The 18,707-nt window shown below is 45.7% G+C and overlaps 1 protein-coding gene across 1 annotated transcript in view; it reads left to right on the top strand.

Moving 5' to 3' along the window:
* LOC147663358 (FH1/FH2 domain-containing protein 1-like) overlaps positions 1-18,488 on the top strand; it is a 483,979-nt gene extending 465,491 nt beyond the window's left edge. The window contains exon 7 of the mRNA XM_086950500.1: positions 17,524-18,488. Coding sequence (XP_086806626.1) covers positions 17,524-17,670 — 147 coding nt within the window. The 3' untranslated portion in view covers positions 17,671-18,488. The remainder of the gene's footprint in view (positions 1-17,523) is intronic.
* The last annotated feature ends 219 nt before the right edge of the window (positions 18,489-18,707 follow it).

Raw genomic sequence — 18,707 nt, 5'->3', positions numbered from 1 at the left:
GTATTTAATAGAAAAGTCTGGACGAATTGAATTGTACTACAGCCTAACCTGTTGTGCATAGTCTGGTATGTATGTTTTACCCAAATTCAAAAATCCTCAAAGTGATTGAAGTTTTTTAAAAGTATTTAGTTGTTGTAACGGAGCACATTTCTCTAAGAAGTATGGTGGCAGACGTTTGCCTTCATTGGACAACTCATATCCTTACAACAGGACATGGAGAAAAATAATTTTAGATTTTGGAAAATTAAATATATAGCCATAGTCAGCAAAACCCAAAATAATACGATCCACTCAGCCACTCAGGCCTTCATATTGTCAGTTAAGTAAATGTCATCAACGTGCAACAATGCTACTGAGTCAATTTATTTTAAAATTGACATCATTCAGGCACAAACAGTCCTGGACTGTTTAACCCCTATCCTCTGGAGTAGCAAGTTCAGGATATTCAGGCTAAAATTCCGATGTTTCAGCCTCTATCCTGGATTTCGGTGAGACTGACTTTGATTCTGCTGGGTCTCCTAGCCTTCTGCATCCTGGTAGTAAAGCTTGCCCTCTAACATATGCTGGCTCTGCAGTGTGACCTGAAGTCCCAGTGGGTACTTCCTCAGGGGAGTCTCTCAGACTTGGTCCAGATATTGGTGAGTACTGCAAAAGATCTGCAGTAGTAGCTGAACGACCATGATTGGGTCAGCGGTAGACTCTTCTTCCCAACCCACCCAGATCTCACAGATATGGCAGATGCGTAACTCCTGGATTTGAGTGGGAATTTGGGAGAGGTGGAGATCAGAGGAGTCTGGCCTTCAGCGGCGCTTCACATGACCTTGTCGGAGTTCAGAGCGATTCACTTGCAATTGAAAGCCTTCGCCCCATCCATCAAGGGGAAGCTACTTTAGCTGTTAACAGACAACACTACCATCATGTGGTACTGCAACAAAGAAGGGAGAGTGAGGTCTTGAACCCTGTGCAAGGATGCCCTGTGCTTCTCGACATGGCTGGATCGTCAGGACATTTTCCTGGTCATACACCACTTTCATGGGTTCTCTGAAAATTAGGGCAGACCCAGCTGTCAATGCCTTTTGGATCACAAATGGCGTTTCTATCTAGAGTGGTACAAGGTCTCTTCTACATCTGGGGAGAACCTTCATTAAAAGTATTTGCCACCTCGGAGAATGTGCATATCAGGACTTCTGCGTGCTGGAGATTCCAAGGTTGCACTCACCCAGGAAGTATTTTGCCTCAGGACTCAGTACTCCTGTATGCCTTTCAACTGATATCACTTCTTCCTTGAGTTCTGAAGAAAATCAGGATAGACCAGACCCTAGTCATCCTAGTGGCTCCTGATTGGGCACGTATATGTTACCCGAACTCCTGAGCATCAAGCTGCACCTTTGGGACGATCTCCGGTAGCAGCTACAGGGCAGGGTCCTGCACCCAAACTCACACACACTCCGCCTTTATGCATGGAGATTGAGCCATAGAAGTAGAGATTATTCCATCTCCCTCCCAAAAAAGGTGAGGTCATCTTAGCAGCCAGGTGCCCATCGACAAAGAACATAAATGCTTGCTGTTGGGACAAGTTTGTGACTTGGTGTGCTGCAAAACATATTGGACCACTATCTGCACACTTGTCCAGAGTTTTGCTGGTTATTCTATCCTTCGCCCAGCAAGGCCTTACTCTGCGCATAGTTAAGAGGTATCTTTCGGCCATATCGACTTTCTTGGGGTTGCCGAATCAATCCTCCCTGTCCAAGTCAACTCCAAAGCCTTTTGTATGTGCCAGTGGGATCTTAATTTGGTGCTGACCTACCTGATCATGTGTTCCACTTTCGAACCAATGCATAGTTGTCTTCTCCAACTCCTGGTCCTCAAAACTGCTTTCTTTGTGGCCATCACATCAGCCAGGAGGGTCAGTGAGTTACAGCCTCTGTCTATCCAACCTTCATATACCAGCTTCTTCTTATATGAACTGTTTCTGCGCACCTGTTGCTCTTTCAGTGTCGGCGAAAGTATCACACTACTGACATTCTCCACTCCATCACATCCCTCCAAGGAGAAAGAGACTTCACATTTTGGACTGAAATGAGCATTATCCTTCTATCTTGATCGTACCAAAGAACATCAGGTAGACGATTAGCTCTTTGTGAAGTTAACCAGTGCGTAGAAAGGGAAAGCAGTGCTGTAGCAGACCATCTCCAGATGGCTTGTACTCTGCAGTAAGATCTGCTACACATTGGCCAAGAAGCAACCTCCTGAGGGCTTGCGGGCTCATTGTACCAGAGCCCAAGCTGCAACTACAGCGTTAACTCGTAGAGTCCTTGTCCTGAACATTTGTCAGGCTGCAGTGTGGGCATCATTGCACACGTTTACCAAACTATTACCATGACGTCGGGTCCATCATGGTAGGCACTTTTGCCATTTGGTCCTCCAGGACTTTTTGGTCTGAGCCAGTTTGGAATCTGTGGCAAGAAGTCTCTATCAGATGAACAAATTACTTACCTTTGGTAAAGCCTTATCTGGTAGAGACTGTCTAACCGCAGTTTCCTTACTGACTCACCCATCCTTCCCGTTCTGCAAACCAGTTCCTAAACCTAAAGAGCTTCACTAGCCCATGTAACTCCACAACCACCTATGATCCTGCCATATTAGGAAAATTTGAGGATTTGAAATACATTTTAATTATTTTTTAGGGTCTATGCTATAAGGAGTTTTATCCCCTTCAGTATGCCTCCTCTGGTTCAACTCTCTCATATGTTCAACTTCCTGTGCGTTAGACATCTATTTGCAGCCCCATATGCTCCCTGGCGGTAAACTTTAAACAATTAGGTTGATTTGAACCTTTATCCTTTATACCAATAACCAGTAGGTCAACTTTAGACAATTCAGTCAATGTAAACCCTTACCAATCCAAACCCTTACCAATAGTCGGTATGACTACTGTAAACAATTTAATTCAGTCTAAAACCATATACTGGTGTACTAATAACCACTATGGCTTGAAACCACTTTAGCACTAGCGATAGCTTGCTGTCGCTAATGAGCCTTAATGCGTTCAAGATTAAATACCCCCCCACCTCAGCCAAGAATATCAAACACAAACTACTCAAACGGAACCCCGAAATGCTCATATCCTTTGCTTACTATCGTTATTAGAAAGGAGTTGTGGTTAATGATTTATCTTCTTCACCAACAGAAGAGCTTGATGGAGGAGAGCCATAACCACTATTCTCCAGATTAACACAACTAGGAAAATACCGCATGGTTTACTAATTTCCATACTACTCTCACCAGACTTCACGACCGAAGCAATCATCTACCAATCATCTCCCAATACAACAGGAAAGTTCTCATGCAATCATCTGACCGAAACCTAGAATGGTTTGACAAAATCTTCACACAGATCAAAATAATGTTGTCAAACAATGTCCCTGCTGCCTCTCCAAGTCAAGGTCTCTCCTCCCACTCCGCGACTAAAACACATGCTTCATCTAGCCCTACCTCTACCTCATCGCCTTTGCGAAACCATTCGCTTTATTGCAACACTGGAACCATCGCTACTGGGCCTAGACCAGCTATTCCAAACAATGACTCCTGTTCTTCTCTAAGAATCCACTTATTTGACCGTCTCCTTCCCTAAGCTCACAATGGAGCAGAAACTAATGCCACTGCTCAAGAATTATCGTCAACAGCAACCTAGAGAGTTTCAGGATTACTAAATACCCTCCTTCAAACAGGTGCCTTCCTTCTCCTACACCATCGGCGACCCAATGGGTGCCCCACTCGACCACTTTGACCCTCAGCCCACCCGCAGCGACTGCCCGACAATACAAGAGGCCTGCCGATGGCACGCCTTTGACTCCTCTTCCAGTCGTCAACTCTAGTATACCATCTAATAGCCCTCATCTTCCAATCTCCTCCCTCCCCACCCATGATCAGTTCATTCTGCCATGAGAAATCATCACACAACTAGCAAGCTGCATATCTGACCACCACTTTGTAGATAATGGGTCATTCCCAGGTGGTGATGAATTGTCCGTTCATTACATTGAAAAGACGAGGGAAATTGAATCAGAAATGCAACTCTCCTCCCAACGTCTACGAAGCCCGGCCCAGCCCTGTCTCCTCTAAACAATTCCCCTGATGAGATTCCCTCATACTGGTTTTATTACAAAAATAATGCTACATGGAATACCATAAATAGTTCAGATGAAGCTGAAATACTCAAAACAATATCAATAAAATCCTCAAACCTCTTTAATGATCCTCTGCCTGCCAGACTAATCAAAGAGCTTTGATCTTCCATTATCACACTTTGGTCAAATATTCTTTAATGCATCTCTCTCCCAGAGCATGATTCCTGGTTACCTAAAGATAGGATAGGCTACCCCAATCCCAAAAAACCCAAAGGCGGACTTGTCTGACCTCTATAATTGCCTTTCATTTGCCAATATCATGACACTAGCAAAACTACTAGAAAAATGCATACACATGCAAATCTGCAACTGCATTGAGCTAGTTCATCTCCTCGCCCACTGCTAATCTGGTTTCGGAACGGGTCATAGAAATTAATCTGTTCTAAGCACATTTTAAATGATGCCCTGAGACTACTCGATCAGAGCAAACCTTTCCTGCATATACTTCTGGATCTCTCCTCTGCATTTGATATGATCAAACATGACAACATAATTGACCTGAAGAAAAGGATGGGGTTATCTGGTCAATTTTTAAACTGGATTGCTTCATTCCTTCATAATAGAGCTTGAAGAATCAGTCAATCAAACTCTTTTGGACATTACTACAGTCTCAATTGGAGTACCTCAAAGATCCACACTCACCCATGCTATTCAACTGGTTCATGGAACCGCTTACTGAAATTCTGAAACACTCAACCATTACCACTTGTTTGCTGATGATATGCAATTGTACATGAAAATGTCCTTAGCTGAATTAATTAAAACTCTCAAACGCACCCTACTGAAAGCCCACCAATGGTTAACCCGCAATGACCTTATGATAAACACACTCAAGATGGAATCTCTCCTTATCCCCCTCCCCCACTATCACAGAATGGCTCAACTTACAGCACCCAACTGAGCCCCACATGTTGATTACACTTGATCATTAGGCATAGATTACATCAGTGCAACCACCAGAGGAGCCAATTACCAATTCAACACAACATCAAAGCCTTCTTGCTCCCGGGTGACTTTGTTATCAGTCCAATCCCTAATGATCTCCTGATTAGATTACAGGAGTGCCACTCTTGCAGGATTACCTAAAGCTAGGCTGGCTCCTTTAAGGGCCACACTGAACTCAGGTGCGAGGCTAATCATGGGATCCAGAAACCTCAACCACTTTACACCTTATGTGAAGCATCTCAAATGGCTCCCGTTTGAAGCAAGCTTTCAGTTTAAAATAGTCTGCAAAACGCACAAGGCGTTTTATAATTACACTCCTGTCTACCTGGCAATTAAACTTGAAACTCTGGTGGGAGTCGTTCCCGAAGAGGTTCTAATTCTCTATTGTTAAAGCCCCAGAAGTTCAACAAAAAGAAAACGTATAACTGCTACTTTTCAAATTTTGCCCAAAGAATATAGAACGCACTAGCTACTGAAAGCAGGTCTAACCCCTTGACTGCCTCCTTCAAAAGAGAAGTAAAACTGCTGTTGCTGAATAGATCCCTTCAACTGTAGACCTGAAGTTTCTGAGCTTGAGTTTTCGTGTATGCATCTCCGAAGACTAAATCTCCTAAGCTGTTTGTTACATTGTATCTGTTCTGTTTCTTACTTGTTTCTTTTTGCATTTGTATGTTTAACTTGTTTGCTATTTGTACAGCACACTGATGAATCATGCTCAAGCTCAAATAAAAATAAATGGTCCCTGTCCTTAGTATCTGCACACTGTTCCATTGTCGTCCCGACGTGGCTCCATTCTTTTTCTGTGGAAATAGTCACGTAAAGAACCTGATGTACGCTTGCTGGCGTGGCACCTATGAAGGCACTGTGCACGCAATTTTGCTGTGGATGATGCCTTGATGCTGACGCAGAGCCGATTGTGTCCAAACAAAAAGAGAGGCAGGGAGAGTAGTGTGACACTCTTATTCCCCGGTACTAGTCAATAAACAAGAAAAGAGTGTCCAATGGTAGTATTCGACCACCGTCAGGAGCAAGTAAACAGCTTCACTTAAGGCGTTAAAGAAAGCCCTCACTCACCACCTAGTGATGACATGCTTCATCATCTGGCCCCACAAAAGAGACTGAGTGTCTCTTTTGTGTGCTACAACGCCAGATTTACTGCCGAGCGGGTTGGTGAGTTCAGGCAGTGTTGTGCAAAGAAAACTAGTGAGTGGTGGATGGTTAAAAAATAGTCGGTAGTGTATCAAAATTAACTTTATTCTAATGATCACTAAGGACCGGTTAATAAAAACTTATGTGTGGGAAATTCGTCCACAATTAATTAAGTGGTAGTTTCCTAATTATCAGTCGACATGTTTCAGCCACGAAACGGTATGAATTTACCTGGCTTTCATCAGGACTCAGCGTGTACTAAACCCTGGTGGAATGGACTCTCTAAGGCCCACCCTTACCTAGGGACGTGAAAGTGAAAATTAACAAAAAAGTGTAAAGTGCAAAAAAATTAGGAGAAAATATTGTCTTCCTAATTACTCCTGGTTTAGGAGGATTCCGGCTTTACGGTTTCTGCACCTGTAGATAAAAAAGACAAGGACGTACATATAGGACAGAACATACATTGAATAATGATGCTGATCACTCATGGGTCACTGGAGGGGGTGGGAACGTAATTGGCACACCCTGCGATTTGTCGAAACAAAGGGAGTAAACGCACAGTCAGTCATATAGCATTGGATAGGTACTTAGCTTAGTGGAATGAGACTTTCTGAGACCCTACTGGTTGAAATTCAAGAGACTGAGGCTCGTTTTAAAACAACAATAACAGGTTTAAAAAAAAAGCTGGATGAAATTAATAAAGATCTAAATGAGTACAAGGAGAACCTAATGCAAGCCAAAGTCACCAAGTTTCAAAAAGATTTAGCAAAATTCGAATTTGAGAAGGTCTACCCTTATTCAGTGGCTTCTTTCACACCGCCCACAAGGAACCCAAGTAACAATGATCAATCGGATGATGATTCATCAAATAGCAGTGATTCCAGTACCGGTTCCTACAAACAAGGAAGAAGGAGAGGTAATAGAGGAAACCGCAACAACAGAGGGCGGCCTGCATATCACAACCAATCACAGAGATGGCCTGTACCTCCACAAATGGTGGGTATGGGACAACAATTCCCCTTCCACCAACCACCCTATCCAATGATGGGATGGAACCCGGGCTTCATGCCACCAACTAATTTCGCTCCCCAGTATCGCCAGCCTTTTTAGACTTGGGCAGGAGAGGAAGAGGGAAGAGAAGAGGGTCCAATCAAGTGTCTTGGGAAGACAAGGACACGGTGAGCAACCACACCCTCAACAAGGACCAACAGCCGGGAACGAGCGGCATATGAGCTTGATAACCAACCTCTCTGACAAAATCCTATCACCAGTCGAAACCAAGGTTTTAGAAAGAGGGCTAGGCTTCATCCCCACATCCCGACCGGACAAGTTCAAACTCCACTGCGAGCTTGCCGCCTTCTTTAGGAAGGTGAGACTCAAGGCTTTCTTCGAGGGTAAGGAAGGCCCCAATGAAGCCCTTCGGAATGGTGACACTGGACTCAGATTGAGTTCCACTTTCAACCCCCCGCCGCACACAGTGCCGCCAGCTATCACTGCATTTGAACAGGCAGTGTTTCTGGACCTTGAAACTTGCCAAGACCCAACAACTTTCAATAATTTCACCACTGCAGAATACCATGCACTACAGGATTTGCAAAATGACCAGAGCATCACAATTAAGGCAGCAGATAAGGACGGTGGCCTAGTCATACAGAACACTGTCGACTATGACAAGGCATATCGACTACTTTTTGATGAAAAGAAAAACTACAAACCTTTGACGACAGATCCCACAGAGGATTTAAGAACACAAATTTCGGCACTAGTGAGGAGAGCAGAAGAAGACGGGCAAATCTCAAAAAATGAGGCAGATTTTCTCAGTACTAATGAGAACATAACCCCTTACTTCTACACACTGCCAAAAACGCACAAAAATCTGATGCCCCCACCCGGACGTCCGATCGTGTCAGGAATTGGCTCCTTGCTGGAGCCATTATCGCGCTTCTGTGACCATTACCTGAAGCCGATAGTCCTGAGTACTCCAACCTATCTCAAGGACACTTAAGAGTCTCCTCCAGTTACTCCAGGACCTGAGTTTCACTGAAAATACAGTGACACTAGTCACGCTTGACATTGAGAGCCTATACACTAGCATCCCCCAGGACGATACCTCAAGGTCCTGGGGGCGGCTCTAGATTCGATCACTTGGAACTACCAAGCTTCAAAGAACTTCATCTTGGAGTGTGCTACTTTGGCGCTTAAAGAGAACTTTTTCTCGTATGAAGGCAACCTCTTCCTCCAATGTACTGGAACTTCTATGGGCAGCACATTTGCCCCCAGTGTGGCAGGCCTTTATGTAGCAGATTTTAAGGCGAAATATATCTTGCAACCAGATAGCATTTTCTCTACGTCCATCAAAATCTGGCGGCGCTCGTAGACGATGTCCTGGTCATATGGATCGGTGACGATGAACAGCTACAGGCTTTCCTTACCTGGGTCAATACTCTCGACCCTAATCTGAAATTTACATATGCCACCAGCAAAACTGAGGCAACCTTCCTGGATGTAACAATCCAAGTCTCCGGGACAAGGTTCACCACCAAGACGTATCACAAGCCCACTGCTAAAAACAACCTCCTAGAGTACACTAGTTTTCATCCTCGACCTTTAAAAGAAAATCTCCCCTACGGCAGTACCTACGGCTAAGGTGGAACTGCTCTGAATTACAGGATTTCAAAACTCAATCTGCGGATCTATCAGCGAAGCTAAAGGCCAGAAGCTACCCTAAAGCAATCCAGAACAAGGGCTACAAAAGAGCGCGGAACCAGCCAAGGGAGGCGCTCCTTGAGGACAGGGTCAACAATACAAAAGACATCCCATTGACATGTGTAACGACACACAGCACATTGTCAAACATTATGAAGGAATCAATCAACAAGAACTGGAGAATATTGTCCAGTACTAACAAAACTTGAGAGAAACCTCTCTTCTCCTTTAAGAAAGGTCGCAGCCTAAAGGATGCACTGGTCCACACACGACCAAAACCAAAAGCTACAGAGACAGTAAGATCAGTGACTGACACCTGGGGCCTTCCAAAAGTGGTTGGCCATTTCCCATGTTCTAACTGCAGCGTTTGCCACTTAACGACGCACTCAAAAAAGTTAGAACTCGAGCCTGGCAAGACGTGGATGCAGAGAGATCACACCAACTGCAACACGCAAAACGTAATATACCTCATTACGTGTCCATGCGAACTGCGCTACGTAGGCATGACCAGCCGAAAGGTCAAACAGAGAATCTGGGAACACTGATCAAATATTAGATGTAAGAAATCTACAACCAAAATGAGCAGACACTTTCTAGAACTCAACCACACAACAAACAACATGCAATGGACAGTCATTGAACAGATTAGTATTGGCAATAACATCAATCACCGTCTTTTTGAAAAAGAACAGCGGTGGGTCTATAGGCTTGGGACCCACCTCCTTGGATTAAATGACGATATCCCATGGAACTCTGTGATTAAATGAATACTAGGGGCCCTCTGTCACTCAGGCGTCCCCACAACTGTGGGATAGTTCAGCATTCTGCATTGTCCACATCTCATAAATTGCTCCACTTGCCACCGAACCCCTATCACCTATGTCCATATAAACACTGACATATGGCATCCACAGGATAAATTTAACTCCATGTTCTGCAAAAATAACCTCTCTGTCACTTAATACTTAATACATATTTGCGCTCCTCCCGCGCACCGTGCAGACATTTGACATCTCTATTTGATCGTCTATGTCAACAAATTCCCGGGCTCCATAACAATGGGCTCCCGATTGGAGCACCTGACCAAGCCTCTATTTCACTAGAGAGAATAAACGCTTCGGTCTTTTAGTCTGCTGTCTCCTTAACAACAGACAACACCGCTCTTGATTGGCCTGCACAACCACGTGATCACGTGACGATAATCGTCAGATGACGGCACAACTCCATGATTGGCCCATACGTGGGCTTCGACGTAGTCCGACCGCGCCCACCAGGAAGCCGATTAGCGCAAAACATCCATGTAATGCTCTCCTGGCCTCGCGTCCACATCTTCGGGGTCCAGTCGAGGGTAGATGCAGGTACACAGTGGGTGCCGAGCGTCGAGGGCGTGAGTAGAAGCAGAGATCGTCTACTGATTACTCCACTAAGCGAAGTACCTATCCAATGCTATATGACTGTGCGTTTAATCCCTTTGTTTCGACAAATCGCAGGGTGTGCCAATTACGTTCCCACCCCCTCCTGTGACCCATGGTGTGAATCCTTAACACTACAAAAGTGAGAATTTTTAATCTGTTAGTGCGATCGCGCCTGCATTTTACTTTGATAGCGATCAAGGAAATACCCTTCTTTTTTAAGTAACGCTACTTTTTCATAGCACGTATAATACACAGCACTACCCACTTTTAGCAGTCAAAAGTTTGGGGACCATGGTGGTGATAACTATACTGTTATTTTACCACAAAATGTCTCTTAAACGACACACTGGAGCACAATGGATTGACATAAGTGATCAGCATCATTATTCAATGTATGTTCTGTCCTATATGTACGTCCTTGTCTTTTTTTATCTACAGGTGCAGAAACCTTAAAGCCGGAATCCTCCTAAACCAGGAGAAATTAGGAAGACAATATTTTCTCCTAATTTTTTTACATTTTACACTTTTTTGTTAATTTTCACTTTCACGTCCCTAGGTAAGGGTGGGCCTTAGAGAGTCCATTCCACCAGGATTTAGTACACGCTGAGTCCTGATGAATGCCAGGTAAATTCATACCGTTTTGTGGCTGAAGCATGTCGACTGATAATTAGGAAACTACCACTTAATTAATTGTGGACGAATTTCCAACACATACGTTTTTATTAACCGGTCCTTAGTGATCATTAGAATAAAGTTAATTTTGATACACTACCGACTATTTTTTAACCATCCACCACTCACTAGTTTTCTTTGCACAACACTGCCTGAACTCACCAACCCACTCCGCAGTAAATCTGGCGTTGTAGCACACAAAAGAGACACTCTGTCTCTTTTGTGGGGCCCGATGATGAAGCATGTCATCACTAGGTGGTGAGTGAGGGCTTTCTTTAACGCCTTAAGTGAAGCCGTTTACTTGCTCCTGACGGTGGTCGAATACTACCATTGGACACTCTTTTCTTGTTTATTGGCAGAGCGGATTGTGCCACCTTCTGTCGTGCAGAGGTACCGCTTAAAAATTTTCAGTTCCAGTCTGTTGCCTCGGGAATATTCTAAGGTAAGAAATCTGCAGATAGAGTCTCTACCAGATGAGGCATGATCAAAGCTAAGTAAATTGTTCTTCTGTACTTTGTTTGAGGTTCAAATGATAGATAGTGCTTAGGTGAGGGTCCCAGACTTCAGTAGTGATTTATTGAGGGTCCACAGAAGTCAAAAGGTTAAAACCCCTGTTTTAGATATTGGACACTTGAATAATCAAATGAAATGTGATGCTCCTGCCACCAGTAAATGATTCAGGGGGAAGATTTCTTCGTTGACTGATTTCACATTTTTATCCTGTGAATTATTTAATAACTTAGGATTTTTACGATGAACATGTTGAGAATGACAATCTGTCTCCGAATCGGACTCCCCTGTACCCTCAGTCTAAAGATGGGCTTGAACAGTGTAACCAAATATTAAGAGACATTTATAACAATAGACTACTTAATATTTGTCCCTTGCTCACTTTGCCACCGTAACCAAACTGCACCCAACTGAAGAGCCCCAACTAGGCCATAGCCGATCATGAGTTGCCTGCATTCCGGCTAAGAGCCGACCTTGACAGTTCAGACACCTTGAGTTCCTATTAGAGGAGAAGGCTAAAGACTGATTTGCATTTAGCTGGATGCCGGCCCAAGTAAATTGCCAGTGGCTAAGATGAATTCAAGCGTCCCTCGCATCAATTGTTTGTTTACTTCAGAGGCACAAACTTTGCCAGATGTATATTTGAAAAGCCCCTTGGCATGCAAACAACTACACTGCATCTACACTGTCCAGATTAGTTTGCCATTACAAATTGCATATAATTTTTAATAATGAAGTGTGTGGCATAATAAGAACTTATCCAATTCCTCCAACCTGAGAGCGAAGTGAAATGGATGTCAACTATTCCCGTTGTGTGGTATGATATATTTTCAGCCTCTGTGCATAGACTAAACGCAAATAATGCCTGGGTTCATTCATATAGTAATCCACCATAGCAGGGCTTAGTGTAGCTAGATGTTCAACTTTTAGGGTGTCCTTTCCAAATGGCACAGCCTGAATCGATCTCAATTTTGCTGTAAAATGTTTGCTCCCCTGAGGGAAACACGTTTACAACACTGTAAACACAACGTGGTAACTTTATAACATGGTCGTTACAACGACCGCGTTGTTGCCATGCGTGCCATTACATCGCAAGTCATATCAACGACTTGCTGTAGGGGGCGTGCAACACCAGGGAATGTGTTGGATTTTAAATACAACACCTTCCCTGCTGTTGTGTAAACTGGAGTAGGAATAGTAATTAATACTATCAATCAATCAATTAATCAAGCATTTATATAGCGCACTACTCACCCGAAGGGTCTCAAGGCGCTAGGGGAGGGGGGGTCCGCTACTGCTCGAACAGCCAGGTCTTGAGCCGCTTCCTGAAGGCAAGGTGGTCCTGGGTCAGGCGGAGGTGGGTCGGGAGGGAGTTCCAAGTCTTGGCGGCCAGGTAGGAGAAGGACCTTCCTCCTGTGGTGGCTCTTCGGATGCGGGGGACGGCGGCGAGGGCGTGGCCGGTCGATCGAAGCTGGCGTGTGGGAGCGTAGAAGTTGAGGCAGCTGTTGAGGTATCCTGGGCCTTGGTTGTGTAGGGCTTTGTGTGCGTGGGTGAGGAGACGGAAGGTGATTCTCTTGTTGACCGGGAGCCAGTGCAGATCTCTCAGGTGTCCGGAGATGTGGCTGCGATGGAGGATGTCTAGGATGAGTCGTGCTGAGGCGTTCTGAATCCGCTGGAGTCTCTTCTGGAGTTTGGCGGTGGTTCCGGCGTAGAGGGAGTTGCCGTAGTCCAGACGGCTGGTGACGAGGGCCTGGGTGACCGTCTTCCTGATCTTGGTGGGGATCCACCGGAAGATCTTACGTAGCATGCGCAGGATGTTGAAGCACGACGAGGAGACGGCGTTGACTTGTCTGGTCATGGAGAGGGAGGAGTCCAGGATGAAGCCCAGGTTGCGTGCGTGGTCTGTTGGTTTGGGTGCACTGCCCAGGGCGGGGGGCCACCAGGAGTCGTCCCATTCGGAGGGTGAGGATCCCAGGATGAGGACTTCCGTCTTGTCCGAGTTCAGTTTCAGGCGGCTGTTCATCATCCACTTGGCTACGTCTGTCATCCCTTCGTGTAGGTTGGCTCTGGCGGTGGCGGGGTCGTTGGTGAGGGAGAGGATCAGCTGGGTGTCGTCGGCGTAGGAGATGATGTTGAGGTTGTGTTGGTTGCGAGGGGGCTCCTGTAGACGTTGAAGAGGGTTGGGCTGAGCGAGGAGCCTTGAGGAACGCCGCAGATGACTTCGGTGATGACTACTATTCCTAAGTCCAGCGCCCCCCCCTTGAAACGACTTGCACTGTAATGGTATGCGTGATAACGCATTCGTTGTAATGACCATGTTGTTAAGCCATGCATAGTGAATGTATGCAATGTAATATCATATATTCCTTCCTTGAGCATGTGCCCCCAGATTTTGCCCTACTTAAAGCTGCTCAAATGTTGATCAGTAAAATAGTTGTGTGGCATACTGAACCTAGTTCATAGTTCTCACAAGGTTTACATGTGAGCTGGGGGGCGCTAGGTGGCGCACAAGCGGAATGGCTGCCGTGGTGTAAGGCTCCCGCAGCCTGGCGCAGACATCCTACATTTATCCTTGTCTCTATGCAGCTATTCGCCCAGGATTATAGCGGCGAGCGGAGCCCAATGTTTAGAGCAACAACACGCCAAGTCTGAAGAAGCTCCGACGCAGGATGTCGCAACAGTAGCCTCTGGAGTGTGAGACCGAGGCCAGTCCCTGCACAGCCAGGTGCTGCCATGCGGGCATAATTGGCACGCAAGTACCGCAGCGCCCACGTGGTGTTTGGGCCGCGGCGCTGGACGGATCACATTGGAGGAGCGGTGAGTGCCTTTGTGGTGGTGCTGGTGGGTCTATGCTTCAGGCGACACAGAGGGCCTGTATCATTATGCTGCGATGCTGTAGAGTGCAGTTGTGTGGTGCCGCGGATAATAGGCCTGAAATCCCACACGGGTGGCGGATCGGCCATAGGTGGGGGCCATATCGTGTGCGCACCTTTGAGCACTGCTTGACAGGGGCGCGGTGTGCACCAAGTGGCACTTTGGAGGCACCTCTGCCATATGGAGCGCTGCCATTTGAGGTAGCGCAGCGCTATCATACAGGGCTACATCATTATCCTATACCTGGGGGTTGGAGGCTGAAGAGGAGACATTTGGGCTGCTGACCAGGGAAAATCACTGCAGAGGGAGGAGCACGCTACTGCCATATCGACTTCCATACATCTCCTGGGACCCACTAGTGCGTCCAGTGGGGTGCCGGTGTTCAGACGGCGGGGTACTGACCGCCAGAGCTACACATCCTAGTTGGCATACCAACGGATACGCTGGACACACATTGCTTGTTCCCCCCCCCCCCGCTGCAATCGGTGCTCTTTATTCTATTTAGGATGCACCAACCGTGCCTCACGTTTGACGCAAGGAAAGGCCCACGACAGCTGACCACAGAGGTGGATAATGGCGCAGAGTGCTCTTTGCAGGACCCGCAGCCTGTACCGGGCGATGGTATGCAGGCTATCATACAGGAAGTACGACAGGGATTTGCGAATATGGCTGACAAGCTGGATACCCCAACTACCCCCAAGTTGTCCCGCACGAGACCTGGTCCTTGACCGCGTTTGTTTGTTGTACTAGTTTGGTTACTGGGAATCAGGGAGGGGGTGGGATGTATGGAACTGGCATGATTGGGATGCTTCAGTGGGTGGGGGTGGTAGGGGTTCGAGTTGATGTATACAATAGGTGTAATTCACTGCTTTTTCTCTTTCAAAGTGTTTCTCATGCTATTAGATTTTGGTACTGTGTGGCATGGTGCTCTAACAATTCTTATATCGCACAAGGTTATGGTGGACAAGGGGGATAAAAGTCAAGTAAACATAATGTCCTGGAACGTCAGATGCCTGGGAGATCCAAGGAAGCGTAGGCAGATCTTAGCGTATTTAGACAGTCAGCAGATAAGTATAGCACTGCTTGAATCCGGTCCAGGGAAGGCATGGCTTGGCAGTTCGGGCTGGACTGTTCCCATGAGGCACAGGGTCAGACTGATTTGCATATGGAGAAGTGTGGCTCAGGGGTTAGAGGCGGCAGACCCGGAAGCTGAGATCGGCCCTGGACCAGGGTTCAATTCCCCGCCTCGACGGGGCTTGGGCTCAATAATTCCACGGACTCGATAATTCTCGCCCTGGTGCCTACTCGACTCACGGGTTCACACTCTGCGACTCTGGGCAATAGCTTGCTTAATCTCCACAATGGCCCCTCGCGGCGGGATGCCTGGCTTTCACCTTGTGGATACCCTGCTGGGGTTATCTCACAGGGGAATACCAGGACGGGTTCCCTAAGCAAGCGCCGGGAAACCCTTTGTGGGTAGCTGTGCGCTATATAAGCTCAAATACATTTACATTTACTTTTTTTTTGTATGTTCGATTGTGACAAGGGATTCGGTCAGTTCTCCCTGATTTCCCGTAGGAGTCTATAAATCTCACTCCCCTACACTTGATGCTGGGATTCACAGATGGTAAGCACTTGGTGTTGCGGTTATATAACAACATATGCATGCAGCGAACGGGTGTTTCAAGCCAGGCACGAGTGCATTGGGCCGCAGAGCTCGGAGAGGAATCACTGATGACCAATGGAAGTACCGCTGTCTCCAAACCTCACAGGTATCTGCTAGCTGCAGGCTACGTGTCATACACTAAAAATGTTTACACCGCCTGTACTACACCCCGGCCAAAAAGTTCAGGTTCCACTTATCTGACAATGATCGCTGTGAAAGGTGTGGGAGGCCAGGTGCTGCCTTCTCCATTTAGCGTGGGACTGTCCAAGGTTGCAGGAATACTGGGAGCAGGTTCATGTGGCACTTGAAAAAAATGACGGGTGGCACGTTAGTGAGAGACCCGCGAGTGGCGCTCTTAAGTCATACTGAGCAGATACCCAAATCATATCGTAAATTTCTGGCTGTGTCTCTCTTATTGGTAAAACGCAGAGTGGCATGTCGATGGGGCAGAGGGAGGGCTCTGAAATTTAAAACGTGGCTGGGAGATTTGCTCTACTGTTAGGAACAGTCCACTATCTATGCTGAGACACTTCCATTAGCCTCTAGACCCAACGATATTTGGGGCCCACTACAAAGTTACCTTCTCCTACCAGATACATATGGCTCAGACCCTGCCCCTCTAGAAGCTGCTGCTTAACTGTGCTGTATGGATACTCCTCATGAATGCCGCCCTCCTCATTGGCGCAGATATATGACGCTCCCTTACTACACTGCACCTCCACACAAAACTTCCCTACCTCGCCATTACTACTAGATCACCCTCAATGTTGGGCCTTGCCGTATTATATATGGGACTGGCTTATATATCTACTGAATTGTACACATGATATTTTTGTGTCTGACTCCTTCACATTGCTCATGAAATGTGAGCAGCCAATGTTACGTCGTACCTTCAAAGAACTGTTTGCCTGCTATGTTTATTGTTGCTTTTGCATGACATTAGATGGAAACACATTACATGTCGAAGCATGTAATACTCATGATTTTTAGAACTTTGTCTCCTCATTTCTTTCTTTTCTTGTCTTTATGATATTGTAATGTATACTGCCTGAGATGAAAATAATAAAAATACATGTTTAAAAAAAAAGGTTTACATGTGAGCTGAGGTAAATCTTTCCTCGGCTGAAAATCAGTCTTTCAGTCAGTGTTACTTGTAGATTATTTTCTGTGCAGCTTTCACTTCATAGCTTACCTGAAGTTACAAATTTAGCTTCAATGAAAACATTCATGTTTGCCTATGTGACCTAAAACAACCTTAATAAAGAACTAGAGGCGGGCATTGTGGGAAATTGATAGTTATGAGGAATGTACAGTTTTCTAAAGAAATTTAGAGTGGACAGTGTTCTAGGTTTTTTGTACTAGCTTCTTTTCACAATCTTGTTGTCTTTAATTGCAGTACCGTTTGGTGGTGAAAACCGCTTTAAAACTGCTTCTTGTGTTTGTCGAATATGCAGAATCCAATGCTCAGCTTCTCATAAAGGCTATAAACACAGTGGATCAAGGTTTTGGTGAGTACCATCATTTCACTAGTTCAGAAAGTTAACCAGGGCATTCTGTATACGCAAGACTTAATTTTTTTCAGTTCTGGACTTTTATATACAACATTTATGAAGAAATATTCGTATTCATAAGATATAAACCTTCACTGCTATCATATTAGCCATACCATCAGTGAACGCAAATGTGATATCCCCTCTTACAAAGTAAATGAGTGATTGAATGCTTGCTGTAGAAAGCCACTGCTTAGAATATTTATTGGATTATGTAAGTGCACTAGATGCATATTTCCTTTTAATTCCTTTCTTGACAGTGCAGAGAACTTATTTTTTGTGAGTGTCCACATAAGGTAGGGATATCGCATAGTGGGATCGAGACAGGCTTTGGTTGTGATTAGTGAGTGTGTATGGCTTGGCAGGGCAAGGGTAAGTGTCTTAGGCCTGCGTAAAGGCGAAACCCCTGCACTGCTCCCATTCCAGTATACATGTCCCCTAAGTAAACTAACCTTGTGTCCCTAATAAACAGCCAACATGCGTTGTGCTTATAGTGGTCGTTGTTGGCCACAGTTTATTAGGATTACATACATAACTCATCTTGGTCATAATTCGTATGATCCCTGGTCATATTTATCATTTGCGAACTGTCATATCGTGGTCATAAATCATACATATCCTTGGCATGTTCTGCTTATTACATTGTGGTGCATTGTGTACACTTCCCTAGTTTGTATATGGGACCGAAAGATCTTTCGTTAGTTCTTTGTAGTCCTTTCTCTTGTCTTGTTCCTTCTGGGACCATCGTTTGGTTGGTCTCCACGCCCTTTGCGTGTGGGGGTTAGCTTCTCCCTTGCATTTAGGCCCCAACTCGCTACTGTGTCTGTCTTATTTGTGCCCTGCCGTACGGCGGGGTCTGGGCTGTTAGTGCCATCTCCGTTTGCTACCCCCACCTTTGTTCAGCCAACGCACCCTGCTGTGCGGCATCCCAAAGTGAGTGGCCCTCCTCCTTCACACCGCGCTGTCGGTGTGTCTCCCTAGCCAACCATTGTACGATTATTTCTCCACCAATGTTGGTGTTATTGTGCAG

This window comes from Lissotriton vulgaris, unplaced genomic scaffold (genome assembly GCF_964263255.1).
Source record: "Lissotriton vulgaris unplaced genomic scaffold, aLisVul1.2 SCAFFOLD_1508, whole genome shotgun sequence".
NCBI lineage: Eukaryota > Metazoa > Chordata > Amphibia > Caudata > Salamandridae > Lissotriton > Lissotriton vulgaris.
The sequence above is the reverse complement of the archived record's forward strand: the minus strand, read 5'-3'. Positions and strand labels throughout refer to the sequence as shown.